Source organism: Lucilia sericata, unplaced genomic scaffold (assembly GCF_015586225.1).
Source record: "Lucilia sericata isolate MDLA Ls3-8-SP2 unplaced genomic scaffold, ASM1558622v1 Contig000349F_arrow, whole genome shotgun sequence".
In the NCBI taxonomy this organism is placed as follows: domain Eukaryota; kingdom Metazoa; phylum Arthropoda; class Insecta; order Diptera; family Calliphoridae; genus Lucilia; species Lucilia sericata.
In genome coordinates, this window is record NW_023994369.1 from 133,420 (window position 1) to 145,805 (window position 12,386).

The 12,386-nt window shown below is 27.1% G+C and overlaps 1 protein-coding gene across 2 annotated transcripts in view; it reads left to right on the plus strand.

The window, feature by feature from the left end:
• The window catches only part of LOC119603950, a 188,905-nt gene that overhangs the window by 28,393 nt on the left and 148,126 nt on the right, over positions 1–12,386 (plus strand). For both annotated transcript variants that reach the window (XM_037956253.1, XM_037956254.1), the window contains exons 2-3: positions 6,924–7,106; positions 7,170–7,227. In XM_037956253.1, the coding sequence (XP_037812181.1) occupies positions 6,924–7,106; positions 7,170–7,227 (241 nt within the window). The remainder of the gene's footprint in view (positions 1–6,923; positions 7,107–7,169; positions 7,228–12,386) is intronic.

A 12,386-nucleotide genomic window follows, 5' to 3' on the forward strand; every position in this document is an offset into this window, starting at 1 on the left:
ACTAGACTATAGACTAGACTATAGACTAGACTATAGACTAGACTATAGACTAGACTATAGACTAGACTATAGACTAGACTATAGACTAGACTATAGACTAGACTATAGACTAGACTATAGACTAGACTATAGACTAGACTATAGACTAGACTATAGACTAGACTAGACTAGACTATAGACTAGACTATAGACTAGACTATAGACTAGACTATAGACTAGACTATAGACTAGACTATAGACTAGACTATAGACTAGACTATAGACTAGACTATAGACTAGACTAGACTAGACTATAGACTAGACTATAGACTAGACTATAGACTAGACTATAGACTAGACTATAGACTAGACTATAGACTAGACTAGACTAGACTATAGACTAGACCATAGACTAGACTATAGACTAGACTATAGACAATACTATGAACTAGAACTGAAGTAGAAGTGACCTAGAAATAAACTAGAACTTAACTAGAACTGACCTAGAACTGAACTAGAACTGAACTAGAACTGAACTAGAACTGAACTAGAACTGAACTAGAACTGAACTAGAACTGAACTAGAACTGAACTAGAACTGAACTAGAACTGAACTAGAACTGAACTAGAACTGACCTAGAAATGAACTAGAACTGAACTAGAACTGACCTAGAACTGAACTAGAACTGAACTAGAACTGACCTAGAAATGAACTAGAACTGAACTAGAACTGACCTAGAACTGAACTAGAACTGAACTAGAACAGAACTAGAACAGAGCTAGAACAGAACAGAACTAGAACAGAACTAGAATAGAACTAGAACAGAACTAGAACAGAACTAGAACAGAATTAGAACAGAACTAGAACAGAACTAGAACAGAACTAGAACAGAACTAGAACAGAACTAGAACAGAACTAGAACAGAACTAGAACAGAACTAGAACAGAACTAGAACAGAACTAGAGCAGAACTAGAACAAAGCTAGAACAGAGCTAGAATAGAACTAGAACAGAGCTAGAAAGAACTAGAACAGAACTAGAACAGAACTAGAACAGAACTAGAACAGAACTAGAACAGAACTAGAACAGAACTAGAACAGAACTAGAACAGAACTAGAACAGAACTAGAACAGAACTAGAACAGAACTAGAACAGAACTAGAACAGAACTAGAACAGAACTAGAACAGAACTAGAACAGAACTAGAACAGAACTAGAACAGAACTAGAACAGAACTAGAACAGACTAGAACAAACTATACGAAATAGAACAGAACTAGAACAGAACTGAAACTAGAACAGAACGAACAACTATTAAAGACTAGAACGATAGCTAGAACTGAACTAGAACTTAACTAGAACGACTAAAAAACTGGCACATAACTAGACAGAACTATAACAGAACTAGAACAGAACTAGAACAGAATATAGAACTAGACAGAAGTAGAACATAACTAGAACAAACTAGAACATATAACTCAACTAGAAACAGAACTAGAAAACTAGACTGAGACTAGACCAGAACTAGAACATAACTAACAGAACTAGAAACAGAAATAGAACAGAACTAGGACAGAACTAGAACAGAACTAGAACAGAACTAGAACAGAACTAGAACATAACTAGAACAAACTAGACAGAACTAGAACAGAACTAGAACAGACTAGAACAGAACTAGAACAGAACTAGAACAGAACTAGAACAGAACTAGAACAGAACTAGAACAGAACTAGAACAGAACTAGAACAGAACTAGAACAGAACTAGAACAGAACTAGAACAGAACTAGAACAGAACTAGAACAGAACTAGAACAGAACTAGAACAGAACTAGAACAGAACTAGAACAGAACTAGAACAGAACTAGAACAGAACTAGAACAGAACTAGAACAGAACTAGAACAGAACTAGAACAGAACTAGAAACAGAACTAGAACAGAACTAGAACAGAACTAGAACAGAACTAGAACAGAACTAGAACAGAACTAGAACAGAAACTAGAACAGAACTAGAACAGAACTAGAACAGAACTAGAACAGAACTAGAACAGAACTAGAACAGAACTAGAACAGAACTAGAACAGAACTAGAACAGAACTAGAACAGAACTAGAACAGAACTAGAACAGAACTAGAACAGAACTAGAACAGAACTAGAACAGAACTAGAACAGAACTAGAACAGAACAGAACTAGAACAGAACTAGAACAGAACTAGAACAGAACTAGAACAGAACTAGAACTGAACTAGAACTGAACTAGAACTGAACTAGAACTGAACTAGAACTGAACTAGAACTGAACTAGAACTGAACTAGAACTGAACTAGAACTGAACTACAACTGAACTACAACTGAACTAGAACTGAACTAGAACTGAACTAGAACTGAACTAGAACTGAACTAGAACTGAACTAGAACTGAACTAGAACTGAACTAGAACTGAACTAGAACTGAACTAGAACTGAACTAGAACTGACTTGAACTGAACTAGAACTGAACTAGAACAGAACTAGAACAGAACTAGAACAGAACTAGAACAGAACTAGAACAGAACTAGAACAGAACTAGAACAGAACTAGAACAGAACTAGAACAGAACTAGAACTAGAACAGAACTAGAACAGAACTAGAACAGAACTAGAACAGAACTAGAACAGAACTAGAACTAGAACAGAACTAGAACTAGAACAGAACTAGAACAGAACTAGAACTAGAACAGAACTAGAACTAGAACAGAACTAGAACAGAACTAGAACAGAACTAGAACAGAACTAGAACAGAACTAGAACAGAACTAGAACAGAACTAGAACAGAACTAGAACTAGAACAGAACTAGAACAAAACCAGAGTCTAGCCTATAGTCTTGTTTATAATCTAGTGGGTCTAGATCTAGAAAAGCTACCTTTCTACCAAAATTTAAAATGTTCTCCAAATTTAGATGTTTTCCCTTCTTTAAACTTTAATTATTTTTTGCTTAAACCCCCTTTTTTGTAACTTTAATTACGCTTGACCTCTTGGACAATAATTCCAGCCAAAATTTAAGACAAATAAAAACTTTTTTGGTTTCAAACTTCAAACAATGCCAGCAAACTTTTAGCTAGCAAATATTTATAAAGCAACAACAATTGAAAAAAAGGGAACAATCACCCACTTAAACCCCAGAATTATTAATAAAAACAACAAAAAGAAGAAAGCTATTGCAACCTTAAAATGAAATCACCAAATAAAAACGTTTAACAAGAACAACTTAAATAGGAGACTAGAGAAAAGGCAGGCAAAAAGTTTTGTCTGTAGTTAGAAAAAAAACTTTTTCTTTTTATTTGGCATTATGCCAAAGTGCAACATTTACAATTGGCGCCTTACATAAATGTTAAAGCTTACAGGTTGCACAACAGCAACAACAGACAAGCAACCAAACACAAATAACACCAACAACCTAAAAGGTGTCTTAGGCCTGCTCAACTGCTTGCTGTCCTTTCTAATGTCACAGCAAGCAAGTACCTCTTCAAATTTTTCTATAAACCAAAAAAATACAAAAAAAAAAAATTCAACCAAAAAGATATAGAGAAAAGTTTTTAAAAAAGGTGCTGATGAATACTAATGCCTAGAATTGTTGTTAAAATATTCTTGCTGCAGCTGCTGTTGTCATGATGGGCTGGTTCTACAGCTGCTTTTGGCGGTTTGTGTCTACATAAATATAAATGCCTGCCTGACTTGCCTGCCTTGTGTCTGTTGCTGACAATTTTTGCATTGCAAAATAGTGTTTGTTCAAGTTGATTTCTTTTTTGTGTTTACTTTTTTCCATAGCATATCTTTAGGGGCTCTCATGCTCTCTTTCGTATATGTACATATGTATGTGTAAATGAGTTTGTGTTACTGCAGTAATAGCGTGATGGTTTCTCTACTTTAGCCCCTGTTGTCTAAACCATTTACTGGGTTGGGTTTGCTATATTTCTGATGTTTAACATTATATTTTATTTTTACTATATTTTGTCACAAATCTATTGATGTCAACAGCCTGTTTTTAGTGGCGTTTGAGCGCTATATGCCAGCAACAACAACAACAATAACAAGGACAATAAGTAACACAAAGAATGCTAACGAATGGTGTTAAAGTGGCAATTGGCTCATAAGAAAAGAAGTATAATAACAAAAACTCAACAATGAATATTTTAATTCAAATACAATTTAAGACAATTTTCAGACCAAAAAATCCTTAAAATTGTAAAAGTACTTTTCTACTACTATTTGTAAATTACGAAAAACTTTGTGTTTTATTCTTTATTTAACTTAAAACTTATAAAATTTTAGTTTTTTGTTAAATTTTAGCCCAATTTTTAAAAAGGTACTTTTTCTACTACTATTTTAAACTTTCAAAATAATAGCTTTTTTGTTTATTAATAGCCTATAAATCGTCTAAAAGTTTATTTTTATGCTTTTTTTTCAAGTTTTTTAAAAAAGTACTTTTTGTACTACTATTTTGCATTTTCCCAAAAATTACTTTTCTGTACATCAATAGCCTGGAAATCGTTAAAAATATTTGTATGTCTTTTTTCAAGTTTTTTTCAAAAAGTACTTTTTCTACTACTATTTTAAACTTCAAAAAAATTGCTATTTTGTTAATCAATAGCCTATAAATCGTCTAAAAGTTTATTTTTATACTCTTTTTTCGAGTTTTTAAAAAAGTACTTTTTCTACTACTATTTTAAACTTTCAAAAGAATTGCCTTTTTGTTTATCAATAGGCTAGAAATCGTCTAAAAGTTAATTTTTATGATGTTTTTCAAGTTTTTAAAAAAGTACTTTTTCTACTACTATTTTGAATTTTCCACCAAAAAAACTTTTTTGTACATCAACAGCCTCGAAATCACCAAAAAATTAGTTAGTTAGTTAGTTAGTTTAAAAAAATACTTTTTCTACTATTAAATATAACAGTACTTTTTCTACTATTAAAGAAAAAATACTTTTTCTACTACTTTTTTTAAAACACGAATTTATTCTACTACTTTTTTAAATATTTAAATTTTTAGCCAAAATTATTTGACAAAAATTTCAAGTTTTTGTGAAAAACTTCCATCAATAAAAAAGTACTTTTTCTACTACTTTTTTAAATTTTTCTACTACCTTTTTTAATGTAAAATTTTTTGACCAAAATTAAGTTTGCATGCTTATTTAACAACAATTTCAAGTTTTTGTTGAAAATTTCCATTAATAATAAAGTACTTTTTCTACTACTTTTTTCTATTTTTCTACTACTTTTTTTAATGTAAAATTTTTGGCCCAAAATTAAGTTTGCATGCTTATTTAAGAACAATTTTAAGTTTTGGTTGAAAATTTCCTAAAATAAAAAGGTACTTTTTCTACTACTTTTTCCATTTTTTCTACTACTTTTTTTAAATGTGAAAATTTTTTGCTAAAATTTTGTTTTCTTGCTTTTTTAACAAGAATTTCAAGTTTTTGTGGAAAATTTCCTAAAATAAAAAAGTACTTTTTGTACTACTATTTAAATAATTTCTACTACTTTTTTAAAAAGCGAAAATTTTCTATCAAGATTAAGTTTTCATGCTTATTTAACAACAATTACAAGTTTTTGTTGAACATTTCCTTCATATAAAAGCACTTTTTCTACTACTATTTCCAGTTTTTCTACTATTTTTTTTTGTAATTAAAAATTTTTAACCAAAATTAAGTTTTTAAGCTTATTTAACAACAATTTCCTTAACTAAAAAAAGTATTTTTTCTGCTACTATTTCCATTTTTTTTTTCTACTACTTTTTGAAATTGCAAATTTTTAACCTAAATTGAGCTTTCATGATTATTTAACAACAACTTTAAGTTTTTTTGGATAATTTCCTTAACTACTTTTTCTACTACTATTTTAATTTTTTCTACTACTTTTTTTAAAAAGTTAAAGTTTTGGGCCAAAATTAAGTTTTCATGCTTATTAAACAACAGTATCAAGTTTTTGTGGAAAATTTCCTTAAATAAAAAAGTATGTTTTCTACTACTTTTTTTAAATTTCACATTTTTATCCAAAATTGATTTTTAATGCTTATTTAACAACAATTTCAAATTTTTGTGGAAAATTTCTTTAAACAAAAAAAGTACTTTTTCTACTACTATTTTTATTTTTTCAGAATTTATGTTATTTTTGTAAAGAAAAACTGGTTTTTAATGAAATTTTAATGTTGTAGAGTTGTTAAAAGCTTTTTAATGTCTTTTAATGACTAAAAACACATTTCTGGTGGTTTTCTCCCAAACATTCCACTTTTCAAACGTTTAAGTAGTTTTTTTATTATTTAAACACATTTCTCATTTTAAATGCTTTTTTATGACACTCTCTCTAACAGTGTTAAATTAAGCCTACAATTTTTATGTAATTTGTCAGGATTTCTGATGAAGCAAACACAGACAGTGGGTCTACTACTTACTTTGTCATATGTATGTATGCGGGACGAAGAATAAGTTTTAAACATAAAACATTCTTAAGCCTAAAAATAACTACCTTCTACAGACTAAAAGATACAAAAACAAACTTCAAAAGTTAATGTTTTTGTATATGTATGTATGTGTTTGACTTTTAATGACACATTGTGGTCACTAATTAAGTTTAATAGTTAAATTTGTTTAATTTAATGACAAATAACTAATGCTGTCGTCCGTTAGCAATGAACTGTAAAATTAAAAAAGTGCCATTTGAAGGCCAAAATAACAAACGGATATAAAGTGGCCGACCACAAAAAGTCAGCCAAATGGAAATGAAAGTCATAAAAAAAAGTTTTGTTTTCTTGTTCTTTATCTACAACAGCAGCAATTGAAAGGGATTTGTTTAGTTTTATGTTAAAGGAAATTTAGTTAGTAAATAGATTTTTTTGCCAACCTAAAAGTATGCTTTAGTTAGCTAATAATATAATTTTTTTTATTAAATTTCTTACTCCTCTTTCTCTTTCCAGCAACAAGTGGTTGAATTATCGGGTTATGTTATTATCTTGGTAGAAAATGTTGATGGTAAAATCAAATTATACGGCTCACCACCCGATCGTGATAATTTGGAAGTGGGCGATGAGATACTCGAAGTTAATGGTTTAACATTGGATAATATATCGCGTACGGAAATTATACGGCATATACATGATGTAAGTTAAAAGAAACAGAGTTTTAAAAAGAAAAAACTACAATTTTAATACTTTTTTTTTCAGTGTATCAAATCCTGTACAATTTGTTTGCGTGTACGCAAGAAAAATGATTCCAGGCTGGGTAAGTCCAACAAAATTGTCTTAATTTTTTCTACAAATTCCATAAAAAACTTTAAAATATCTAAATTTTCAATTGTAGTGTAATATTTTTGAGAAAAATTCTTATGTAAAAAATAGTAGTAGAAGTGTTACTTTTTAAAATTCAAAAATCCATAAAATATGAAACTTTTGATTATAATCTTTACACCCTAACTAAAAATATCGAATTTTTGGAAAATTTCCCACTTTTAAAAAATAGTAGTAGAAAAGTACTTTTTTTAATTTAACAAAAATCCATAAAATATGTCATGTCTGGTTATGTTCTTCACACCAAAACCAAAAATATGAAATTTTTTCAAAAACTCCCACTTTTTCAAAATAGTAGTAGAAAAGTACTTTTTTAAAATTTAACAAAAATCCATAAAAATACGAATTTTTTTGTGATATTTTTATACCCTAACTGAAAATATTGATTTTTTGGAAAATTTCCCACTTGTAAAAAATAGTAGTAAAAAAGTACTTTTTTCAAATTCAACAAAAATGTATAAAATATGAAATATTTGGTTATATTCTCTACACCTAAACTAAAAGTAACAAGTTTTAGGAAAAATTCCCACTTTTCAAAAAAAGTAGTAAAAAAGTCGCACTTTTAAAAAATAGTAGTAGAAACGAACTGTTTTAAATTTAACACAACTTCATCAAAATATGAAAAATTTGGTTATATTCTTTACACCTAAACTAAAAATAACAAGCTTTAGGAAAAATTCCCACTTTTCAAAAATAGTAGTAGAAAACTACTTTTTTTAATTCAATAAAAATCTATAAAATATATATTTTTTGGTTATATTCTTTAAACCCAAACCAAAAATATTGAATTTTTGGAAAAATTCCCACATTTAAAAAATAGTAGTAGAAAAGTACTTTTTAAATTCAACGAAAATTCATAAAAATATGAAATTTTTCATTATATTCTTGAAGGTTAGGTACCCTTACTAAAAATATCTAATTTTTGGAAAAATTTTCACTAATAAAAAAATAGTAGTAGAAAAGTACTTTTATTAAATTCAACAAAAATTCATCAAAAAATGAAATTTTTGGTTATATTTTTAGGTGTTTAGGTGTAAACTAAAAATAACAATTTTTAGGAAAAATTTCAACTTTTTAAAAAAGTAGTAGAAAAATACTTTTTTTTTAATTTAACAAAAATCTATAAAAATATATAAAATTTTTTGTAATGTTCTTTACATCTTAACTAAAAATAGCAATTTAAGGAAAAATTTAAACTTGTGAACAAAATTTCTAAGAAATAGAGCATTTTAAAAAATAGTAGTAAAAAGTTCTTTTCTAAACTCAACAAAAATTATTCAAAATATTAAATTTTTGCTAATTCTTTTTATACCCAAACTAAAAATATCGAAGTTAAGGAAAAACTCCAACCCTTCAAAAGAGTAGTAGAAAAGTACTTTTTCAAAATCCATCAAGAATTTCCAAAATTATGAAATTTGTTGTAATTCTCTTTATATCAGAACATAAAATAGTAATATTTTGTAAAAAAGTACTTTTTTAAAATTAGCCAAAACTCAAAAAAAAAAAAAAATATATATTGAAATTTTTAGGATATTTAATTTTTGGTAGTTTTCTTCATAAGTAAACTAAACAAATAGAAATTTTTGAAAAAACTTCACACTTAAAAAAAGTAGCAGAAAAGTACTTTCTCAGATTTTGTTCAAATTCCAAAATACATAACATTTTAGAACGTAATTACCTACAAAATAGGAATTTCCATAAACATTTAAATTATTGCAACAAAATTCTTTTAAAATTTCAATCATTTAAAAAAGGTAGTAGAAAAAGAACTTTTTTAAATTGGAGAGAATTTATAAATTTTTGGTATTTTTCGTGTTTTTGTGAAAATCAAAGCAATAAAAAGCTTAAAATATAAAAATTTGTGTGAATTAAAAAAAGTAGTAGAAAAAGTACTTTTTTAATTTTAGGATTTTTTTAAATTTTAACTTTTTACATGATTTCTTGGAAAAATTAAGCAATAAAGACTTAAAAATTTCAAAATATCCGTGATTTTAAAAAAGTATTAGAAAAAGTACTTTTTAATTTTCGGAAAATTTTGAAAAAATTTCACAGTTTTCAAGATTTCTTGTAAAATAAATCTATAAAAAGCTAAATTTTTTGATATTCTTGTAATTAAAAAAAAGTAGTAGAAAAAGTACTTTTTTTAATTTTGGGAAAATTTTTAAAAATTTTAACATTTTTTATGATTTCTAGAACAATAAAGCAATAAAAATCTTAAAATTTAAAAATTTCTGTAATTTAAAAAAAGTAGTAGGAAAAGTACTTTTTTAATTTAGGGAAAATTTTGAAAAATGTTAATATTTTTCAAGATCTCTTGTAAGATAAAGTTATAAAAAGCTAAATTTGTTGAAATTCTTATTATTTAAAAAAGTAGTAGAAAAAGTACTATTTTAGTTTTGGGAAAATTTTGAAAAATTTTTCATTTTTCAAGATTTTTTGTAAGATAGAGCTATAAAAAGCTAAATTTTTTGAAATTCTTGTTGTTTAAAAAAAGTAGTAGAAAAAGTACCTTTTTTAATTTTGGCATAATTTTGATAAATTTTAAGATTTTTTATGAGTTCTTGGAAAAATTAAGCTATAAAAAGCTAAAAATGTAAACATTTCTGTAATTTAAAAAAAGTAGTAGAAAAAGTACTTTTTTATATAAATAAAATAGTAAAATATTTGAAATAACTAAATTTAGTAACCGCAAGTTAGAAACCACTGACAAACCAATACGACAAAGTCCTTTTAAATTGTTGTCAGTGGTATTGTTGTTGTTGTTGTTATTTGCACAGTTAATGCACGAGACCTTTTAGATAAATGACACAATGAAAATACAATGAGCAGTAGTATAAATGTATTTGCAAAACCCACAAAAAGGAGAAAAAAATAAAGTCACTATACATTTAACATTTTGTGGTTTGTTTGAAGCAGGGAAATCAGGAGTAAGAGGAGCACATACACACATACATATATGTATGTACATCCACCTGTTAAACAGGACAACACTTTGTACAAATACATCCTTCTCTCTATACTTAATAAACAACCAAATAAAGTAAATAAATGAATCGTCATTCATTTATGCACTCTACTAACACAGTCAAACTCTTCTCTTTCTCTCCTTTATACAGTAAGTTGCTTTTTAAAGTAATGGTTGTGTGTATGTGTGTGGAGGGGGAGGAGGTAGGTGTGTGCTCTAAAGGAAGCAAGTAAATTCCTTATTGTTAGACAGCTGTTTCAAAATAATGGAAAGAGTCCATTAATATTCAATGATATTGATGATGTTGTTATTGATACTATTGTAGTTGTTGGTTTTTAGTTGTTGTTTGATTTGTTGTTATAAATTTAGTAAAGAAATTTGTTAAAGTCAAATTTAAAGAAAAGCAAAAAAATAAATATTGGAAATTTGCCAGACATAAAGTTTTAAGACAAATTAACTACTTCTTCTTAAACTCTTTAACTGGTAATGCATACTTTTAGGCGAAACAAATTAAACAAAAAACTTTGCTTAGCTGAATTAAAATTTTCTTAGCTAAATAGCAATTTTTTGAAGTCTTTTATTAAAAATATTAAAATTTTTACCAGAATTCAACAAATACCTTCAGCTGAATTACATAATTCTTAGTTGAATAAGGATTTTAGGCAGAAATTTTTAAAATTTATCACATCTTCAAAAATTCTTGAAAAACTTTTAGCTGAATTTAGTTTTTCTTAGCTGAATAAGGATTTTATCTCAAAATTTGTAAAAATTAACAAAATTTCTTTAAAAATTCCTCAAAAACTTCTGGCTGAATTGAGTTTTTCTTAGCTGAATAAGGATTTTATGCCAAAATTTGTACAATTTAACAAAATTCCCCAAAATTCTTCAGCTGAATTGAGTATTTCTTAGCTGAATATGAAATTTCTAAAAATTTGCATAATTTCTTAAAAAATTCCTTAAAAGCTTTCCCCTGAATTGAGTTTTTCTTTGCTGAGTATGAAATTTAGGCCGAAATTTCTAAAAATTTGCATAATTTCTTTAAAAATTCCTTACAAATTTTCAGCTGAATTGAGTTTTTCTTATAAGGATTTTATCTCAAAATTTGTAAAAATTAACCAAATTTCTATAAAAATTCCTCAAAAACTTTCAGCTGAATTGAGTTTTTCTTAGCTGAATAAGGATTTTATGCCAAATTTTGTACAATTTAATAAAATTTCTTCAAAAATTCTCCAAAAGTCTTCAGCTGAATTGAGTATTTCTTTGCTGAATATGAAATTTAGGCCGAAATTTCTAAAATTTTGCATAATTTTTTCAAAAATTCCTTAAAAGCTTCCCGCTGAATTGAGCTTTTCTTAGCTGAATAAGAATTTTATCTCAAAATTTGTAAAAACTAACAACATTTCTGTAAAAATTCCTCAATAACTGAATTGGATTGAGTTTTTCTTAGCTGAATAAGTATATTATGCCTATATTTCTAAAGATTTGCATTTGCATAATTTCTTCAAAAAATCCTCAAAATCTTCTAGCTGAATTGAGTTTTTCTTAGCTGAATAAGGATTTTATGCCAAAATCTGAACAATTTAACACAATTTCTTCAAAAATTCTCCAAAAATCTTCAGCTGAATTGAGTATTTCCTTGCTGAATATGAAATTTAGGCCGAAATTTCTAAAAATTTGCATAATTTCTTTAAAAATTCCTTAAAAGCTTCCCGCTGAATTGAGTTTTTCTTAGCTGAATAAGGATTTTATCCTAAAATCTTTAAAAATTGTTAGCTGAATTGCAATTTTATGCAGCTGAATAGAAGTTTTATGGCATTTTTGTTAATATCTCGAAGGATTTTTTATAAAACAGATGAAATTTGTTAGCTGAATTGAAATTTTATGCAGCTGAATTACAATTTTTTTAGCTGAATTGCAGCTTTTGTTGATTTTTAATAAAATTTTATAAAAAATTTTAAAACATGTTAGCTGAATTAACTTTTTATGCAGCTGAATTAAAATTTTCTTAGCTGAATTGTATTTTTATGCGGCTGAATTAGGAATTCCTTAGCTGAATTGCTACTTTTGGTATTTTTTATTAAAAATTCATATAAATCTTTAAAATTAGTTAGCTGAATTGCAATTTTATT